The sequence below is a fragment of the Scyliorhinus canicula genome, chromosome 11 (genome assembly GCF_902713615.1).
Source record: "Scyliorhinus canicula chromosome 11, sScyCan1.1, whole genome shotgun sequence".
Taxonomy (NCBI): Eukaryota; Metazoa; Chordata; class Chondrichthyes; order Carcharhiniformes; family Scyliorhinidae; genus Scyliorhinus; species Scyliorhinus canicula.
In genome coordinates this window covers 16,077,354-16,093,711 of record NC_052156.1, presented here as the reverse complement: position 1 = coordinate 16,093,711, position 16,358 = coordinate 16,077,354, and the positions used below count along the sequence as shown (strand labels likewise).

The window sequence follows — 16,358 nt, the reverse complement described above, 5'->3', positions numbered from 1 at the left end:
AAGCACTCCAGCCTCTCCAATGAATCCACCCCAGTCTTTCATTCCTGGACCCATTCCCGCAAATCTCCTTTAGTCTTTGACTTCAGTCATATATTCCTGGAGGCATCTCATTAGAATGCAGCCTCTCCTAGTGGCGTTACATGAAATGAAATTTAAATTGCTTATTGTCACAAGTAGGCTTCAAATGAAGTTACTGTGAAAAGCCCCTAGTCGCCACATTCCGGCACCTGTTCGGGGAATCGAACCGTGCTGCTGGCCTGCCTGGGTCTGCTTTCAAAGTCAGCGATTTAGCCCTGTGCTAAACAGCCCCTTAATATTTCAACCGCAGAACTGTTATAGAATGAGGCTGTGATTCATACACCAAAATGCAATGCTTGTTGTTTGGCAAGCAGTTACAAGGGCAGCAAAATAGGGCGTGGTTATTATTGTTTCTCCCTTCCAACCAACCAGTCGTGTACAGTTCTAAAAGGGAAGAGTCAGGCAGATATGGAAAGGGCACTCAGATTGAAATGTCTTAGCGTTTAATGAGCGACACTGCAATCAGACCTTTGATAGACCAGCCAGTCACAATTAACATTCCTTATCTGACACATGTTGTCACAAGAAAGATTTACAGTATATATAGTGCCCTTCACAACACAAAGACATCCCAAAATGCCTTTGGCAATTTTTGGCAGCTGGGGAATTTAAATTTAGTTCAGAAATAATCCTGGAATTAATATATGGGGTAGCAGAGATGGTGACCATGTCATTGCTGAATTCTTGTACAAACATAGCTGGCTCAATAATGTCCTTTAGGGGAGGAAATCTGCCAACCTATCTCTGGCCCGGCCTGTCTCGTATTTGACTCTAAATCCATAGCAATGTGGTTGACTGTTAACGGCACTGTGAAGGGGAGTCAATTCAGCCAAGGGCAATTTGGGTCAGGCAATAAATGCTGGCATGCCTACATCTTGTGAATAAATATTGCTCATTGTTTGGTGCATTCACATCCTTGTATTCTGAATTTGTGCATTTGTATGTGCGTGAGCATGCGTTTTGGGGTGTATGTACGTGCGTTTTGAGGTGTGTGTGTGTGTGTTTTGGGTTGCTTGTGCAGGCGTTTTCGGGTGTGTGCGCGTGTGTTTTGGGGTGCGTGTGCGTGCATTTTGGGGTGCATGTGCATGCGCTTTGGGATGCGTGTGCGTGAGTTTTGGGGTGTGTGCGTATTGGGGGGGTGTGCATTTTGGGGTGTGTGTGCGTGCGTTTTAGGGTGCGTGTGCATGCGTTTTGGGGTGCGTGTGTGTGTGTTTTGGGTTGCGTGTGCATGCGTTTTTGGGTGCATGTGTGTTTTGGGGTGTGTGTGCGTCTGTTTTGGGGTGTGTGCACATGAGTTTTGGGGTGTGTGTGCGTGAATTTTGGGGTGGATGTGCGTGCGTTTTCGGGTGTGTGTGTGCGTTTGGGGGGTGTGTGTGCGTGAGTTTGGGGTGTGTGTGTTTTCGGGTGTGCGTGCATTTTGGGGTGTGTGCGCGTGCACTTTGAGGTGCGTGTGCGTGCGTTTTGGTGTGCGTGCATTGTGGGGTGTGTGTGCGTTTTGGGGTGTTTGGGTACGTGTGTTTTGGGCTGCGGGTGTGGGTGTGTGCGTTCTGGTGTGCGTGCGTTTTGGGGTGTGTGCATGTGTTTTGGCATGTGTGTGCGTGCATTTTGGAGTGTATGTGTGCATGCATTTTGGGGTGTGTACGTTTGTGTGTACATGTGGGTGTGTGTACGTGTGTGTGCGCATGCATGCGTATGCATGTGTACGTATGTGTGTGTATGTGTATAGTCTAGAAACTGGCACTGCCTGGCAGTCTTGAGTTACGTTGTGATCTAATTATGAATTCTGCATCATTATTTTGCTAGCTCCTCCCCCCCAAACCTATACAGTGACTAAGTGATGGTGGGTGATTAAAATCAGCTATTACAGGAAATGTGTGGAGAATGTCTGATACCTTTCGGTTTATTGCACAACAATAATCACTGTGGCTGTAATCATAAGTGTAATCATAGATCAAAGTAAAATAAGAATGATCTCAGATCTTGATGAGATTGGAATACATCCTGTAAATTAATGCTGGCCATCTAATATCAGATAGAAGTTATTGAATTTAAAGCTAAATGGGAAGTTATTTTTGCAGCCATTAAGACTAAAAGCTTCCTCAGTTGGTGCGCTAGCATCCTTCTTGCCTTCTCCCCATACTCATATACCGCCGCTCTCACCCTTCTCAACTGCCCCACCACCTTTCCCGTAGATAGTAGCCCAAACTCCATCTGCAGCCTCTGCCGCTCCTTTAACAACCCCGCCTCCGGGGCATCTGCACACCTCCTATCCACCCGCTGGATTTCCTCCACCAGCCTTTCTTTCTCTGCCCGCTCCGCCTTTTCCCTATGTGCTCGGATCAAAATAAACTCAACCCTGACCACTGCCTTTAGTACCTCCCATACCGTACTTGCCGAGACCTCCCCCCTGTTATTAATCTCTACATATCCCAGGATGACCTTCCTCTCCCACTCACACACCTCCTCCTCCGCCAACAGCCCCACGTCCAGCCTACATTGTGGGCGCTGCCCCCCCCCCCCCCCCCCCCCCGCTCATCCGCCAGTCAATCCAGTGCGGGCATGGTCTGACACCACTATTGCCGAGTACTCAACATCCACCACCCCTGCTGGCAACTTCCTTTCAAAAACAAAAACGTCTATTTGGGAATACACCTTGTGCCCATGGGAGAAGAATGAAAATTCCTTCGCCCTCGGTCTCCAAAATCTTCACAGATCCACCCCCCCCCCCCCATGTGCTCCATGAACCCCCAAAGCTGCTTCGTTGCGGCCGACACCCTCCCCGACCTCGAACTCGACTGATCCAGTCTTGGATCCAGAACCGTATTAAAATTCCCCGCCCATAATGGGCCGATGTGAGTCCAGGTCGGGGATCTTCCCCAGCACTCACCTCATAAATTCAACGTTGTCCCAGTTCGGGGCATAGATATTCACTAATCACACCGGCATTCCCTCCTATTCCGCACTCACCATAACTCCCCACTTCAAACGCCATGCTGTTGTTGATCAAAATCGCCACCCCCCTCATTTTAGAATCAAATCCCGAGTGAAATACCTACCCTATCCATGCCTTCCTCAGTCTAGTCTGATTCCCCCACCCTTAGGTGAGTCTCCTGTAGCATGGCCATGTCCGCCTTCAAGCTTTTTCAATGTGCGAACACACGAGCCCTCTTGATCGGCCCAATTAACTCTCGAATGTTCCACATGATCAGCCTGTTCGGGGGGCACCTCCCAGCCCCCTGCCGATCAACCATAGTCCCTCTTGGGCCAGCCACCAGCCCACGTCCCGCACCTCCTCAGGCTCACCCTTGGGCGCCCACTATCATCGTTTCAACTCCTACCACTTTTTAGAAGCCCCACCCCTGTCAGCAGTTCATCTGCCCTTCCCCCGCCAAGCCCCCAAAATAACAACCCCTATCCCCCCCACTAACCACCTGCTCACCCCCCCACTGTGCTTCTGTGAACTAACCCGCCCAGCCAGCCAGGTAGACCCCGACTATGGCGCCTAGTATCCTACCCCACCACTGATTTCATCGCCCCCCCATCCCGCTCAGCCATCCTACTAGTACAAACAAAACAACCCAACCCAAGCCCAATTGAAGAGGACCCCCCACCCCCCCCCCCCCCACCCCCACCCCATCACGCCCCACCAAAGAACAGGGGGGTCAATATGAATCCCTCAACCAACATCACTAAAACACAGATTATCTCACAATTATCATATTTCTGGTGAATGAATTGCAAACAACGCCATTCAAATGACAAACATTGAATGATCGAAGGAAATTGCACACTCGGGTTGCATGAGAACTTGAAAAATTATTTGTTGACATTTCCCCAAGGGCTGTATAATTATGAATGCCTGGCTTAGTTTCAAAAGCCACATTTGCCTCAGCAGGCGTTCACCATTTTATTGCCAGCTTAAAGAGGCTATTAAAAGATTAATTGCCTTCGATGTGGGCTCTGAATAGGAATGTGCCTGTTTTTCAGAAAAGATTAACCGCTTGATATTCAAAGGTTTTGAATGGCTTTCATGAATGGGAGATTTTTCACGATCAAGTGTGTAGGAGTGAGAGCCGTATTAAATTTTTAGAAGTTGTTTCTCATCTCTACATGGCCTCTGAGGTCTGCACATAATGGGCGCTGGGTTGGTGGCCATTTTGAGTTGGCATGGAGGTATGAGGTGTGGGTGGGGATATGGTTGGCATGAGGTATATGAGGAGGGTTGAGGGGGTGAGGGGCTAACAGTTTCTAACACAACTGGAAATAGGTCCCAGAGAAGCAAGATGGGCCTTCTAACTAGCTCACCTCAGCACTTTCCTGCCTCTGCAGCTCCCTATAAGCTCCTAATGAGGTTAGCGGACCTGCCTATCTGGAACAGAAAGTGTGCCTAACTATTAAACCAAGGCAGGTCTACTGGATTGAGGGATTTCCCAGAGCAAAGATCCAGCCCAAAATTCGCCCAAGGTGATCTATTTTAAAAGCTTGTGGAATACATGAAAAGATTGAATATGCTTTAGACTATAAGGTGTTATGAGTTCTTTCTGATCGATGAAATGTCTTGTTGTGCTTATTTTTTAATTATAATTCAGATGTTACTGCACAAAACAAGAGGAAAAAATTCCTCAACGATCCTTGATGTTCGGCTTCTAACTTTATTTATTTTTTTCTCTCTGGTGTATCAGGAGAACGGCCTTCACACCCGCATGGTTTCTGTCGGAGCGGAGCAAGCGGATACTAGCTTTGAGTCCAGACTGCACGATTTCTTCCTGATGGTCAATGCGCGAGACAATGTGGTGTGACCACATTTTCTTTGGTTCTTTGTCGTGATACCTGAATTGTGGCGGAAACATCACCAGTTGAGGATTTGTCCTTGAGCCTGGGAAGATTTGGTCATTGTTGGTCTCCTTCACATTCCCAGCGGGCCTTGCTGAAGTGACAACTGGCAACAGGATGCTAATTGGCGCAGAATTCTTCCTTTGGTTAACCGTCTGCTTCTTGACAAATATTTCATTCTGTGACACTCAGGAGTGCCTGAAGGAGGCTGAAAGCTTCAACTTTGATTTCCACTACACCCTGCCAAGTTTTAATGCAGAGCAACCAATACAGAATGTAGCGGTGTACAAATATAATGCACAAAGTGTGTATGTAGCTGTGCGGAACCACTTGTACACTTTAAACGTAGCTCTCGAAAAGATAGCCTCCCTGCAGACGGGTCCTGTTGGCAGCCCAAATTGTGAAGTATGCAAAAGCTGTGCAACAGACTGGGAGCCAAAGGCTGGCATGGAAGATAATGACAATGAAGTTCTTGTGTTTGATGAGGAAGAGGCAATCTTGTATCTCTGTGGAAGCTCTCAACATGGCATATGCTACATGCACTACATCGAAGATCAAATCAGACAAAATCAGACAAAATGTCTGTTCAAGAAAGAAAACAACACACCAGACCATTGTCCTGACTGTGTGGCGAGTCCGCTGGGAACCCAAGTACATGTTATTGCGGAATTGCATTCCACCTATTTGTTCATCGGTGCCACGGTCAACAGTACAGTGGCAAAGACGTATAGCCCCAAATCAATTTCGATGAAGAAATTGTTGGGATCAATGGAAGGGTTTCGCTTCGTTTCTAACGAGGAATCTTCTTTAACTGTGCTGAACGAATTTCTAGACACCTATCCTATAGATTATATTTATTCTTTTAGCTCCGAAGATCATGTCTATTTTCTAACTGTCCAAAGGAAAAGCACAACTTCGAAAAACTATGAGACGAGAATCGCTCGTCTGAAGGTTGGAGAGTACGAGGTTCGATATTACCGTGAGCTAGTGTTGCACTGCGAGTATGAACCAAGGCGCAGGAGGAGAACGGCTGGGGGCAGGGAAACTCTGTTCAACATATTGCAAGCTGCTTATCTGGCTAAGCCGGGTGCATGGCTTGCCAAGGAGCTTTCTATTTCAGAAAATGATGACGTGTTGTTTGGAGTTTTTTCGGAAAGCGCCCCTCAAAGCAAAGTTGTGGGCCAGAGGTCAGCTCTATGCACATTCCCAGTCAAAGTGATCAATGAGGTCATAGAGAAGGACATGAAAGGCTGTTGTGAGAGCTCGGAGGAACCTCTCAAAAGGGGACTGGAGTTTTACCAGAAGATGGAGTACTGCCCTCAAGACGTGAGTTTGAAGTTCTTTCCCGCTATTTTTCTTCTTTCTCGCCCTCCCGCTCTTCAAAATCTGCTCTGAAGCACCAAAAAAAGGAAGACTAGAGTCTTCCTAGGCTTAAGTCAAGTGTAGGCCAGTTCATACAAGACCAGTCATTGTGGGAATATGACTTAGAGGAAGGCCTGTGTTCAAAACCAAATTTAGCGAATTCCCTTAGGCGCTGATTGTATCAAGAGAGCCATCAAGCTCCGAGCGAGGGAATGGCTATAAACTACACCCTTTGCATCGAAAAATGGCCATGGCCCAATTTATAGGCAATTGTGTCTTTAAAGTAAAATACCTGATGGGAAAAGGAACTATCTTTCGGCCTGGTCAGAATGAGGGACATTATTGTTGTGAAATGGAAATAGTATTTTCGATTTATCCTGCTTGATATCAACGTTTCATTGAGCTAGTTATGTTCTCGGTAACCAGTGTTATCACCAGCCTAACTTCATAATGAGGCCTATTTTCCTATGGACTGATTATCCCAGTGTAGGGTGGATGGCTGATCATGGTTCACATTACTCGAAGCTAATGCGGAGCATGGCTGCAGTTCCTTTGGGTTTGGACTTCGGATGCAGACTGCTGCCTCTGATTCTGTGCTGACTGAATAGTTGTCTGGAGTGTGTGTACTGTTACACCTCTGGAGTGTTCAACAGTCTGGGTTGGTTTAAATAACTTTTTCTTCAATCATGGGGTGCGGGCATCACTGGCTGGGCCAGTATTTGTTGTCCATCCCTAATTGCCTTTGAATTGAGCAGCTTGCTGGACCACTTCAGAATGCGATTAGGAGTCTAATGCATTGCTGTAGATCTGGAGTCGCATGTAGGTCAGGCCAGGTAAGGGTGGCAGAATTCCTTCACTAGAGGGCAGTTGTGAACCAGGTGGGTTTTTATGAATCGACTTTAGACTTTTAAGTCCAGATTTCGTTTATGACCATTTTTGCCTCCTGAGCATTTAAAGGACACAAGCAGCACTCAGCAGAGTGAGCAGCCAAAAAGTAGCACCAAAAGGGGCCGTCAAATCACTGCCCCCGGCCCGGGCAGCCCGAATTGGCGCCTGGCACGGACCTCGATTTTGGCCGAACGCCCAATTCTCCACACGATCACAGTTTGGGTTTGCAGTGTCGCGAGGCAGAGAATTTCGCCCAATGTTTTGTAGTCCCCGTGAAGATGGCAGAGATCAGTCCACTGGCCTGGTGGTGGGGTTTAGGGGTGGGGTGGTGCGATCTGTTGCCCTCCTGTGAAACTCAGCCCAATGGGAAGAGATGACCGAGTGGTATTGTCACTTGACGAGTAACCCAGGGAACCAGGTTAATATTTTGGGGATCTGGGTTCGAATCCCACCATGGCAGATGGTGAAATTTGAATTCAATAAAAAAATCTGGAATGATAAGTCCAGTATGGTTTAACAAAAACATAGGAACAGGTTGGCACTGTTATTTCACAGCGCCAGGGTCCCAGGTTCCATTCCCGGCTTGGGTCACTGTCTGTGCGGAGTCTGCACCTTCTCCTCGTGTCTGCGTGGGTTTCCTCCGGGTGCTCTGGTCTCCTCCCATAAGTCCCGAAAAACGTACTGTTAGGTAATTTGGACATTCTGAATTCTCCCTCCGTGTCCCCAAACAGGCGCCGGAATGTGGCGACTCGGGGCTTTTCACAGTAACTTCATTGCAGTGTTAATGTAAGCCTACTTCTGACAGTAAAGATTATTATTATTATTTTATAAGCCAAGCGGCCCATTGAGTTTGCTCTCCCATTCAATTACATCATGGCATGATCATCTACCTCAACACCACTTTCCCGTGCTCCATATCCATTGGTATCCATGCTCAATGATGGATCTTCCACAGTCGTCTGGGGTTGAGAATTTTAAAGATTTACTACTCTCCTTACCTCAGTTCCAACTGGCCTATTCTATATCTTGAGATTAATCTGGACACAGCCAGGGAAAAGTCCTTTCTGTGTCTACCTTGTCCTGTCCTCTTAAGAATTTTGTAAACTTCAATGCAATCACCTCACATTCTTCTGAACTCTCGAGAGTGCAGGCGTCTCCCTAATCTCGCCTCAGAAACCAACCCCGCCACCCCAGGGATTAGTCTGTTGAAATTCTCCGTTGCACTCCCTCTCCAGCAAGTATATCCTTCCTCAGATAAGGAGCCCAAAACTGTACACAGTACTTCAGGTGAGATCTCACCAAGATTCTGTCCAATTGCAGCAAGACATCTTTATTTCTGTACTCAAATCCCTTCGTGGTGAAGGTCTCACCATATCATTTGCCAAATCTGCAAAGAGAATTTGAAAATCTGCCTCTAGTTATGCTTCAACAACTTTGCGTTTCATACCACAGAAAGGTCCTACTTTAATTGAAGCCCATCACGTTACCACAGAAGCTGCATTAAGAGAACACTGAAAACATGAGGAGGCCATTCGGCTGCTGAGAATCTTCTCTTTTTTTAACTCATTCACGGGATGCAGGCATCACTGGCTGGACCAGCATTTATTGCACATAGAATTCGTAGAATCACAGAATTTACAGTGCAGAAGAAGGCCATTCGGCCCATTGGGTCTGCACCAGCCCTTGGAAGGAGCACCCTACCCAAGGTCACAGCTCCACCCCATCCCCAAAACCCAGAAACCCCACCCAACCTTTTTGGATACTATGGGCAATTTAGCGTGGCCAATCCACCTAACCTGCACATCTTTGTACTGTGGGAGGCAACCGGAGCAACCCACGTAGACAGGGGGAGACCGTGCAGACTCCGCACAGACAGTGACCCAAGCTGGGAATCGAACCCAGGTCCCTTGCGCTGTGAAGCAACAGTGCTAACCACTGTGCTACCATGCCACCATTCCTAATTGCCTTCACACAGAGTGGCTTCCTAGGCCATGTCAGGTGGCATTTTAAGGGACAGCCTGGTTCAGGAGTCACATATAGGTCAGACCAGAAAAGGATGGCAGATTTCCTTTCAGAAAGGTGAGCAGTCACATTGCTGGGAGAGTATTATAGGTCCCCAAACAGTCAGCAGGTAATAGAGCAGCAGATATGTAGACAATTTACTGAGGTGTGTAATAATAATAATGGGGTAATTATATTCGGGGATTTCAATTCCCCCAGCATGGGGCAGCACGGTAGCATTGTGGATAGCATAATTGCTTCATAGCTCCAGGGTCCCAGGTTCGATTCCGGCTTGGGTCACTGTCTGTGCGGAGTCTGCACATCCTCCCCGTGTGTGCGTGGGTTTTCTCCTGGTGCTCTGGTTTCCTCCCACAGTCCAAAGACGTGCAGGTTAGGTGCATTGGCCATGATAAATTGCTCTTAGTGACCAAAAAAAAAAGGTTAGCAGGGGTTATTGGGGATAGGGTGGAAATGAGGGCTTAAATGGATCAGTGCAGACTCGATGGGCCGAATGGCCTCCTTCTGCACTCTACGTTCTATATGGATTCCAGTTGTTGTTGACATCAAAAACAGCAAAATTCTGCAGCTGATTGGCTGGCCACACTTTATGTGCTCCCTCCGCCCCCTCATCCCCCAGGTAACCAAAATGCCAAACTGGTTGGCACCTGGCTGGAAAATCTATTGGAAAGGCCTCAGAAAATGGCCCATGGTTAAGCATCTTCTTACGTGAATCCCTTTGGATCGAGGATGACTCCAGTTCGATTTGGTTCTGAGATAGCGGATACGTCCAGTGTACGCTGTTCCATTTCAGGCACAGTCACTTATTGATAAAAGCCAAATTTGAAGGTCGATGGTTTCTCTGCACTCTCCTCGACACCCCGACTTTGCTTCCGCACGTTCCCGAGGAAGTTAATTTCTGCAGGCCCTGGGCAAACCCTCGCTTCTGGTTTCCCATCTGAAAATCACACATCCTTGCTCCCCAACAAGGCCTGTCCTCTTCCCAACCCCAGGTCAATGCGGGGGGTGGGGGGGCTTACTTTCCAAGACTTTACAGCATAGGGCGAAAGATCGAAACAGCTTGGCTTTGATTAACAAGTCACTGTGCCTGAAATGGAACCCCCCATGCTGTTGAAGGACGTTTAAACAGACGTTTGTTAATCTGAGCACTAAAAATATTTTGAAGCATTTCAGCGACATGCACTTCAGCCATTGCTGAAATGTTTGGGCTGTGCAAACATTCTCCTTTTACGGCTTTCAGACAAGTATGGGATCTAGGGCATGAGGCCACAGCTGCATTTGAGTAAAGTTCACTCCAAGTGTAAGAGAATGTCTGTGTTTTACAACTCTTACACATGAAGAGATCACTGAGGCGATATTTATTAACTGATTCCTTTTCTGTGAATACCGTTGTCACTCCAGCAGTGAATTACATTTTAAGGAACAGCGAAGATGTGAGTATGCTTGTGTGCAATTCATTGTGTGAAGGCAGCACACAGAATTTTCAAACCTCTCTCGGGGCAGGAACAGACGTGGATGGGATCTGAAAGGAGCAACGCTGGTCGCTGTGCCAGGGCCCTGACCCCTTAGTTCCCAGCATCACCAGTTTCTTCTTTCATAATATAATAATCTTTATTAGTGTCACAAGTAGGCTTACATTAACACTGCAATGAAGTTACTGTGAAAATCCCCTATTCGCCACATTCCGGTGCCTGTTCGGGTACACAGAGGGCAGCACGGTAGCATAGTAGTTAGCACTATGGCTTCACAGCACCAGGGTCCCAGGTTTGATTCCCGGCTTGGGTCGCTGTCTGTGCGGAGTCTGCACGTTCTCCCCGTGTCCGCGTGGGTTTCCTCCGGGTGCTCCAGTTTCCTCCCACAAGTCCCGAAAGGTGTCCTGTTAGATAATTTGGACAATCTGAATTCTCCCTCCGTGTACCCGAACAGGCGGCGGAATTTCCAATTCACCTAACAAGCACATATTTCAGGACTTGTGGGAGGAAACCGGAGCACCCGGAGGAAACCTGCGGAGACACGGGAAGAACATGCAACTCCACACAGACAGTGACCCAAGCCGGGAATCGAACCTGGGACCCTGGCACTGTGAAGCAACAGTGCTAGCCACTGTGCTATGGTGCAGCCCATTTTGAGTGACTCTGGTTCGGGGCCCAACATGTCTCATTAACAGGCTTGTTAATGGTAAGTGAAGGAGGCTGACTGGGATTTTCCAGTTGGCCTCCAGTTTCCCGATGCATTGTGGGGCAGGTTACTTCCTGGAACCTGGCTCCCAGCAGTCGGCCTACAGGTGGAGGGTTCCAGTGCTCCAAACAGGCTTATAGGCCCTCCCCGCCTGCCTGAGGAGGGGGCGCAGCCAAAGACCACTTTGTAGGGGGCATTTCCACTATCTCCCTCCCCACAGGAGGGAGTTATTTAACTGCACAGTTATCTAACTCCACTTAACTTATTTTAATTGCCTTTTTAAAATTATTGCTGAGAGAAAATCTCCATACTCAGGTGCCCTCCAGTTACTTACCCTCTCCTGCAGCTGGCTGCATCTCTGAAGCTGGAAGACCTTTCTGGCTCTTCAGTTTCAAAAGCCTACCTTCCACCGTTAATTGGATGGAAAACCTATCTCCATACCAATTGAGGGACGTCGCGGTCAAAATCTAAAGAGCGACTGTTTCCCTCCGGGGACAGGTTTGGGACCTGGATACATAGGCCGGGATGATCAAAACCTGCCCATCGCGGGACTGTGAATTCCTGCCTGAAGTTGATGGGCTTTTGGCTGGTCCGTCAAAATTTTCTGCCTTACCCCCGCCCCGCCCAGCAATGATTCCTGCCACAGGCGGGATTGGAACGCCCCGGCTGTTGTTCCTGTTTCTCACCCTTGTGGTAGGCAATATTAGGGGTATCGCGGTACCTAGGTGGGATGTACCTTATACTGTAGTATGAATGGTAGAACCTGCCTGCTGGTCCCGCCCAGCAGGCGGAGCATAAGAGTCTGTGTTTCACCCACAGCAGTCATTCTGCACCGGAGCTGCTGGGGTAACTATTTGTTCATTAAAGCCTTCAATTGGACTACAATCGCGCTTCAGTAGTGATTGATCGTGCATCAACCCTCAAAGCAGAAATTGAGCTCCAGGTCTGTGTATATCTGTTGGAAGTATGTTAGGTGGGAGTGAGGTGGTGGGAGGGGGAGGGTGTGGGGGGAATGAGGGAATGAAAGTGCTCCAGCTCTAGATTTGGATGGGATGTCAATCACCTTCTGTGGTGAACCAGTGCTTTCACATCATCGTCTAATGGAGGAAGTCATATTTTGGATTCTTGCAATAGTTGACAGTGAGGATAACTATGAAAGAAATCCCATCAATTACAGATGCCAACATTGCTATGAAGAGTGATGAAGAAGAGTTATTAACCTCGAAGATTAAGCCGGGCTCGTCTCAGCTTCAAGTGTAGCTTGAGAAGCGAGCTGCTGGACAAACATTAACTAGGAATGAGCCTGCAGATATATCAGACAGGCGGACTGTCAGGAGAAAATACCAGTCACATTCAGCATAATGACAGCCTGAGGAAAAAAATCTCCACGCTTCACGTTTCCCCAGAAATCTTCCGAAAACAACACCTGTACTCGTTTAAAATTCTGTTTTGAATTTTAAAAAAATGGTTGCAATGTGCAGGGTCAATGTGCCAGTGGAAGATTAGGGATTGGGTCAAAGGTTAAAGTGAAGACAAAATACTGCTTAAAAATCGGAGTTAACGCAGAAAATGCTGGAAAACATTTATCTCTCTGTGTAGAGATTAATGGAATGAACAAGTAGGAGTTGTCCCGCAGACATCCGATTCTCAATGTCAGGGTCTCATGGGTTTCAAAAGCCCGCACTCTGGAGGGGGGAACGGTAACCTGGTAGCGACTTTCCCTCAGTGAGGGGGGGAGGGGGAAATAAGGGGGGTTGGGGGCCAGATTTAGAGGTGGTGGGGAAGGCTAAAGGGGGTCCGGGGGGAGGGGTATAACCTTGTGGGGAAGGTGCCCCCAATGGGAACAGGCCCCCCCCCCCCCCGAAAGAGGTCTCACTCCCACCTCTTGCTCGACACCAGCCCATCCTGTAAATGCAGTTGGGTTCACACCTGGCATGGGTCTCCCCCGGCCGTGAAGAAAGTAGGTCCCCCACCCCTCCATAAAATGGGAGACAGGTCTATATGGGTGGCCAGGCTACATGCTGCATTCTACCAGCCTCCGATCTTCAAATGTGCCAGCAGGGGACTGTAAAATCCACCCAATGTGAGCTGCAAAGGCTGTGAAAGTCGATTTAAGAAAGTGGAGGTCAGATCTATCTCTATCTCTATCTCTCCAGAATCCATTTCCAATTTGCCACTAGGAAAGGAAAGGCAGAGGACAACCCACACTGAAGAGAATGGCTCATTATAGTCATTTTAGTGTCAACCTCATGCAACCTATTTATATCTTTAATGGTTCTCAAGTTATATTAAGCACATTTTCAGGATCAGAGCTGGTTGTGTAAGACCAGTTTTCGCAGTCAACAATTCATGAGTTGTTGATTACGTGACATTTGAAACATTGGGCGCAACTTAATTCAGACAATGGGCGTCTCAGTGGTACGAGTCTTCTTTGCTGGTGCTGCCATATTAAGTACGAGTCAAGTACTTAACTGGGTTCATCCTGTGGCCTCGTTATAGGCCACTAAGCCGGTAAACCACAATCTGGGAGCAATGTTCTGGAGTTCCAGCATCGAATCCCACCACACTAGATGGTTCGATTTTAATTTGCGGCAGGCATGGGGTGGGTTGAAAGGTTTGTCCCTTTTCAGTTATTTAAAAAAACCTTTTCCAGTTTTCTTTGCACTTTCGGCCCCACGCTTCTGATCTCTGGTAGCTGGTGTGGACAGGGGCGGGGAAAGAGAATGACCTCCCTGTGAATCTGCTCCTGGCCAACCAACAGGCCCAGCCAGCAGGCGACCGAGGGGGTCGCCTGACCCGACTGCTCCTCGCCACAGCTGCATACGCGGCTGGGTGTCCATGCAAAGGGGGCATGTGGAATTCCCTGGCACTGCTCGCGGCTTTCTGTGCTTGGTGGGCACCGTGGGGAATGAGCTGCATTATTGACCCTCTTTTTTTAAACAATAAATTTAGAATGCCCAATTCATTTTTTCCAATTAAGGGGCAATTTAGCACGGCCAATCCACTTACCCTGCACATCCCTGGGTTGTGGGGTGAAACCCACGCAAACATGGGGAGAATGTGCAAACTCCACACGGACAGTGACCCAGAGCCGGGATCGAACCTGGGACCTGGGCGCCGTGAGACAGCAGTGCTAATCCATTGTGCCACCATGCTGCCCCCTATTGACCCTCTTAATCACGTTTTGGTTTAATTTTTTAAGTTTCATTTGTGATTTGTTTTTGTTTAAGGGGCTGCCCCTTTAATTTGTCCCTCACTTTATTTGAATTAGTTTACTTGATCTACCTCAGAATTGGGTATAGGTCACTGAACTGGTAAACCACAAACCGTGAGCAATGCTCTGGGCTCCCTGGCACAAATCATCATGGCAGGTGATTTCAATTTTTAAAAAGTCCATGGGATCAAGGGCCCAAGAGCTGCCAGTGACTCAGAAACTGGCAGCTGTCCATCGCAGGCAGTGCCAGCAGGGGCAGTGGAAGCTACTGGCGACGCATCCAGCAGAGGCCCAGGAATCAGCGAGGAGACCAGGCCATAGCTGAGAATTGGGTTTCAGCAAATCCACCTCTTTCCCTATGCCAGGTCCCTCGATCAGGCATTGTACCCCTGCTACCCAACCCCACTAAGAGTCCCCAAACAAACTTGATAGAGCTGAATGCCAGTAGCAGGGGATACAGTGCATAAGGAGGCCATGCAGACCATGGAGTCTGCACCGACCCTCTGAAAGAACACTCTGTGTGGGCCCATTCGCCCGCCCTATCCCTGTTGCTCGTGGCCATTCCACCTAACCTCCGCATCTTTGAATTGTGGGAGGAAACCGGAGCACCCGGAAGAAACCCATGCAGGCATGGAGAGAGCATGCAAACTCACACAGACAGTGATCTGAGGCCACAATTGAACCGGCTCCCTGGCACTAGTGCCCAAGTACTTAAGTGCCTCAATTTGTGGCAGGTCAGTAAGGCCATTCAAGTGCCTTAATCAGGCCCCACCTGGCATCCTCCTTCCCCACCACCAAACATGCCAGAGAGGAGGATATTAAATTCTGATCACAATCTTTGCCCTCTGTTCCCTCATGGTCTTGCCAGAGAGTAGGTTTTGATGAATTGTTAGGCCTCATTATTTACAACTGAATTCACATATATCCAATCATTTTCTTTAAAAAAAGGAGAAAATTTAGAGTACCCAATTCATTTTTTCCAATTCAGGGGCAATTTAGCACAGTCAATTCACCTAGCCTGCACACCTTCGGGTGGTGGGGGCGAAACCCACGCAAACACGGGCAGAATGTACAAACTCCACACGGACAGTGACCCGGAGCCGGGATTGAACCTGGGACCTCGGCGCCATGAGGCAGCAGGGCTAACCCACTGCGCCACCGTGCTGCCCATCCAATCATTTTGTGCAGAATTATAGAACCTGACAGTACAGAAGGAGGCCATTTGGTCCATTTCTGCTATCTGTTTGAAAGAACAATTGGATTTAGCCTCAGATCCATAATTTGTGAATGCAACTCTATAAGTGCCTCTTCAACAAGTTAAGTTTGCGTTTAAAATTAATTATGAAATTAGCTTTAATCACCTTTTCAGACAGTGTTCTAGATCCTGACAGCCTCCAGATCTCTGGGGCGGGATTCTCCGACCCCCCCCGCCAGCGTCAATCCCGCCCCTGCCGTGTCCCAAAGTCTCCGGCACCAGAGATTCGGCAGGGACGGGATTCGCGCCGTGCCTGTCGGCGGCCCCCCCGCTGTGCCTGTCCGTGGCCCCCCCCCGCCATGCCTGTCGGCGGCCCCCCCCGCCGTGCCTGTCCGTGGCCCCCCCCGCCGTGTCTGTCGGCGGCCCCCCCGCCGTGCCTGTCCGTGGCCCCCCCGCCGTGCCTGTCGGCGGCCCCCCCCGCCGTGCCTGTCCGTGGCCCCCCCCGCCGTGCCTGTCCGTGGCCCCCCCCCGCCGTGCCTGTCCGTGGCCCCCCCCGCCGTGCCTGTCCGTGGCCCCCCCCGCCGTGCCTGT

The 16,358-nt window shown here is 48.8% G+C and overlaps 1 protein-coding gene across 1 annotated transcript in view; it reads left to right on the top strand.

Moving 5' to 3' along the window:
- Positions 1 to 16,358, top strand: part of mst1rb (macrophage stimulating 1 receptor b) — a 156,021-nt gene that overhangs the window by 13,910 nt on the left and 125,753 nt on the right. Inside the window, exon 2 of the mRNA XM_038812334.1 lies at positions 4,761 to 6,237. Within this exon, the coding sequence (XP_038668262.1) occupies positions 5,029 to 6,237 (1,209 nt within the window). The 5' untranslated portion in view covers positions 4,761 to 5,028. The remainder of the gene's footprint in view (positions 1 to 4,760; positions 6,238 to 16,358) is intronic.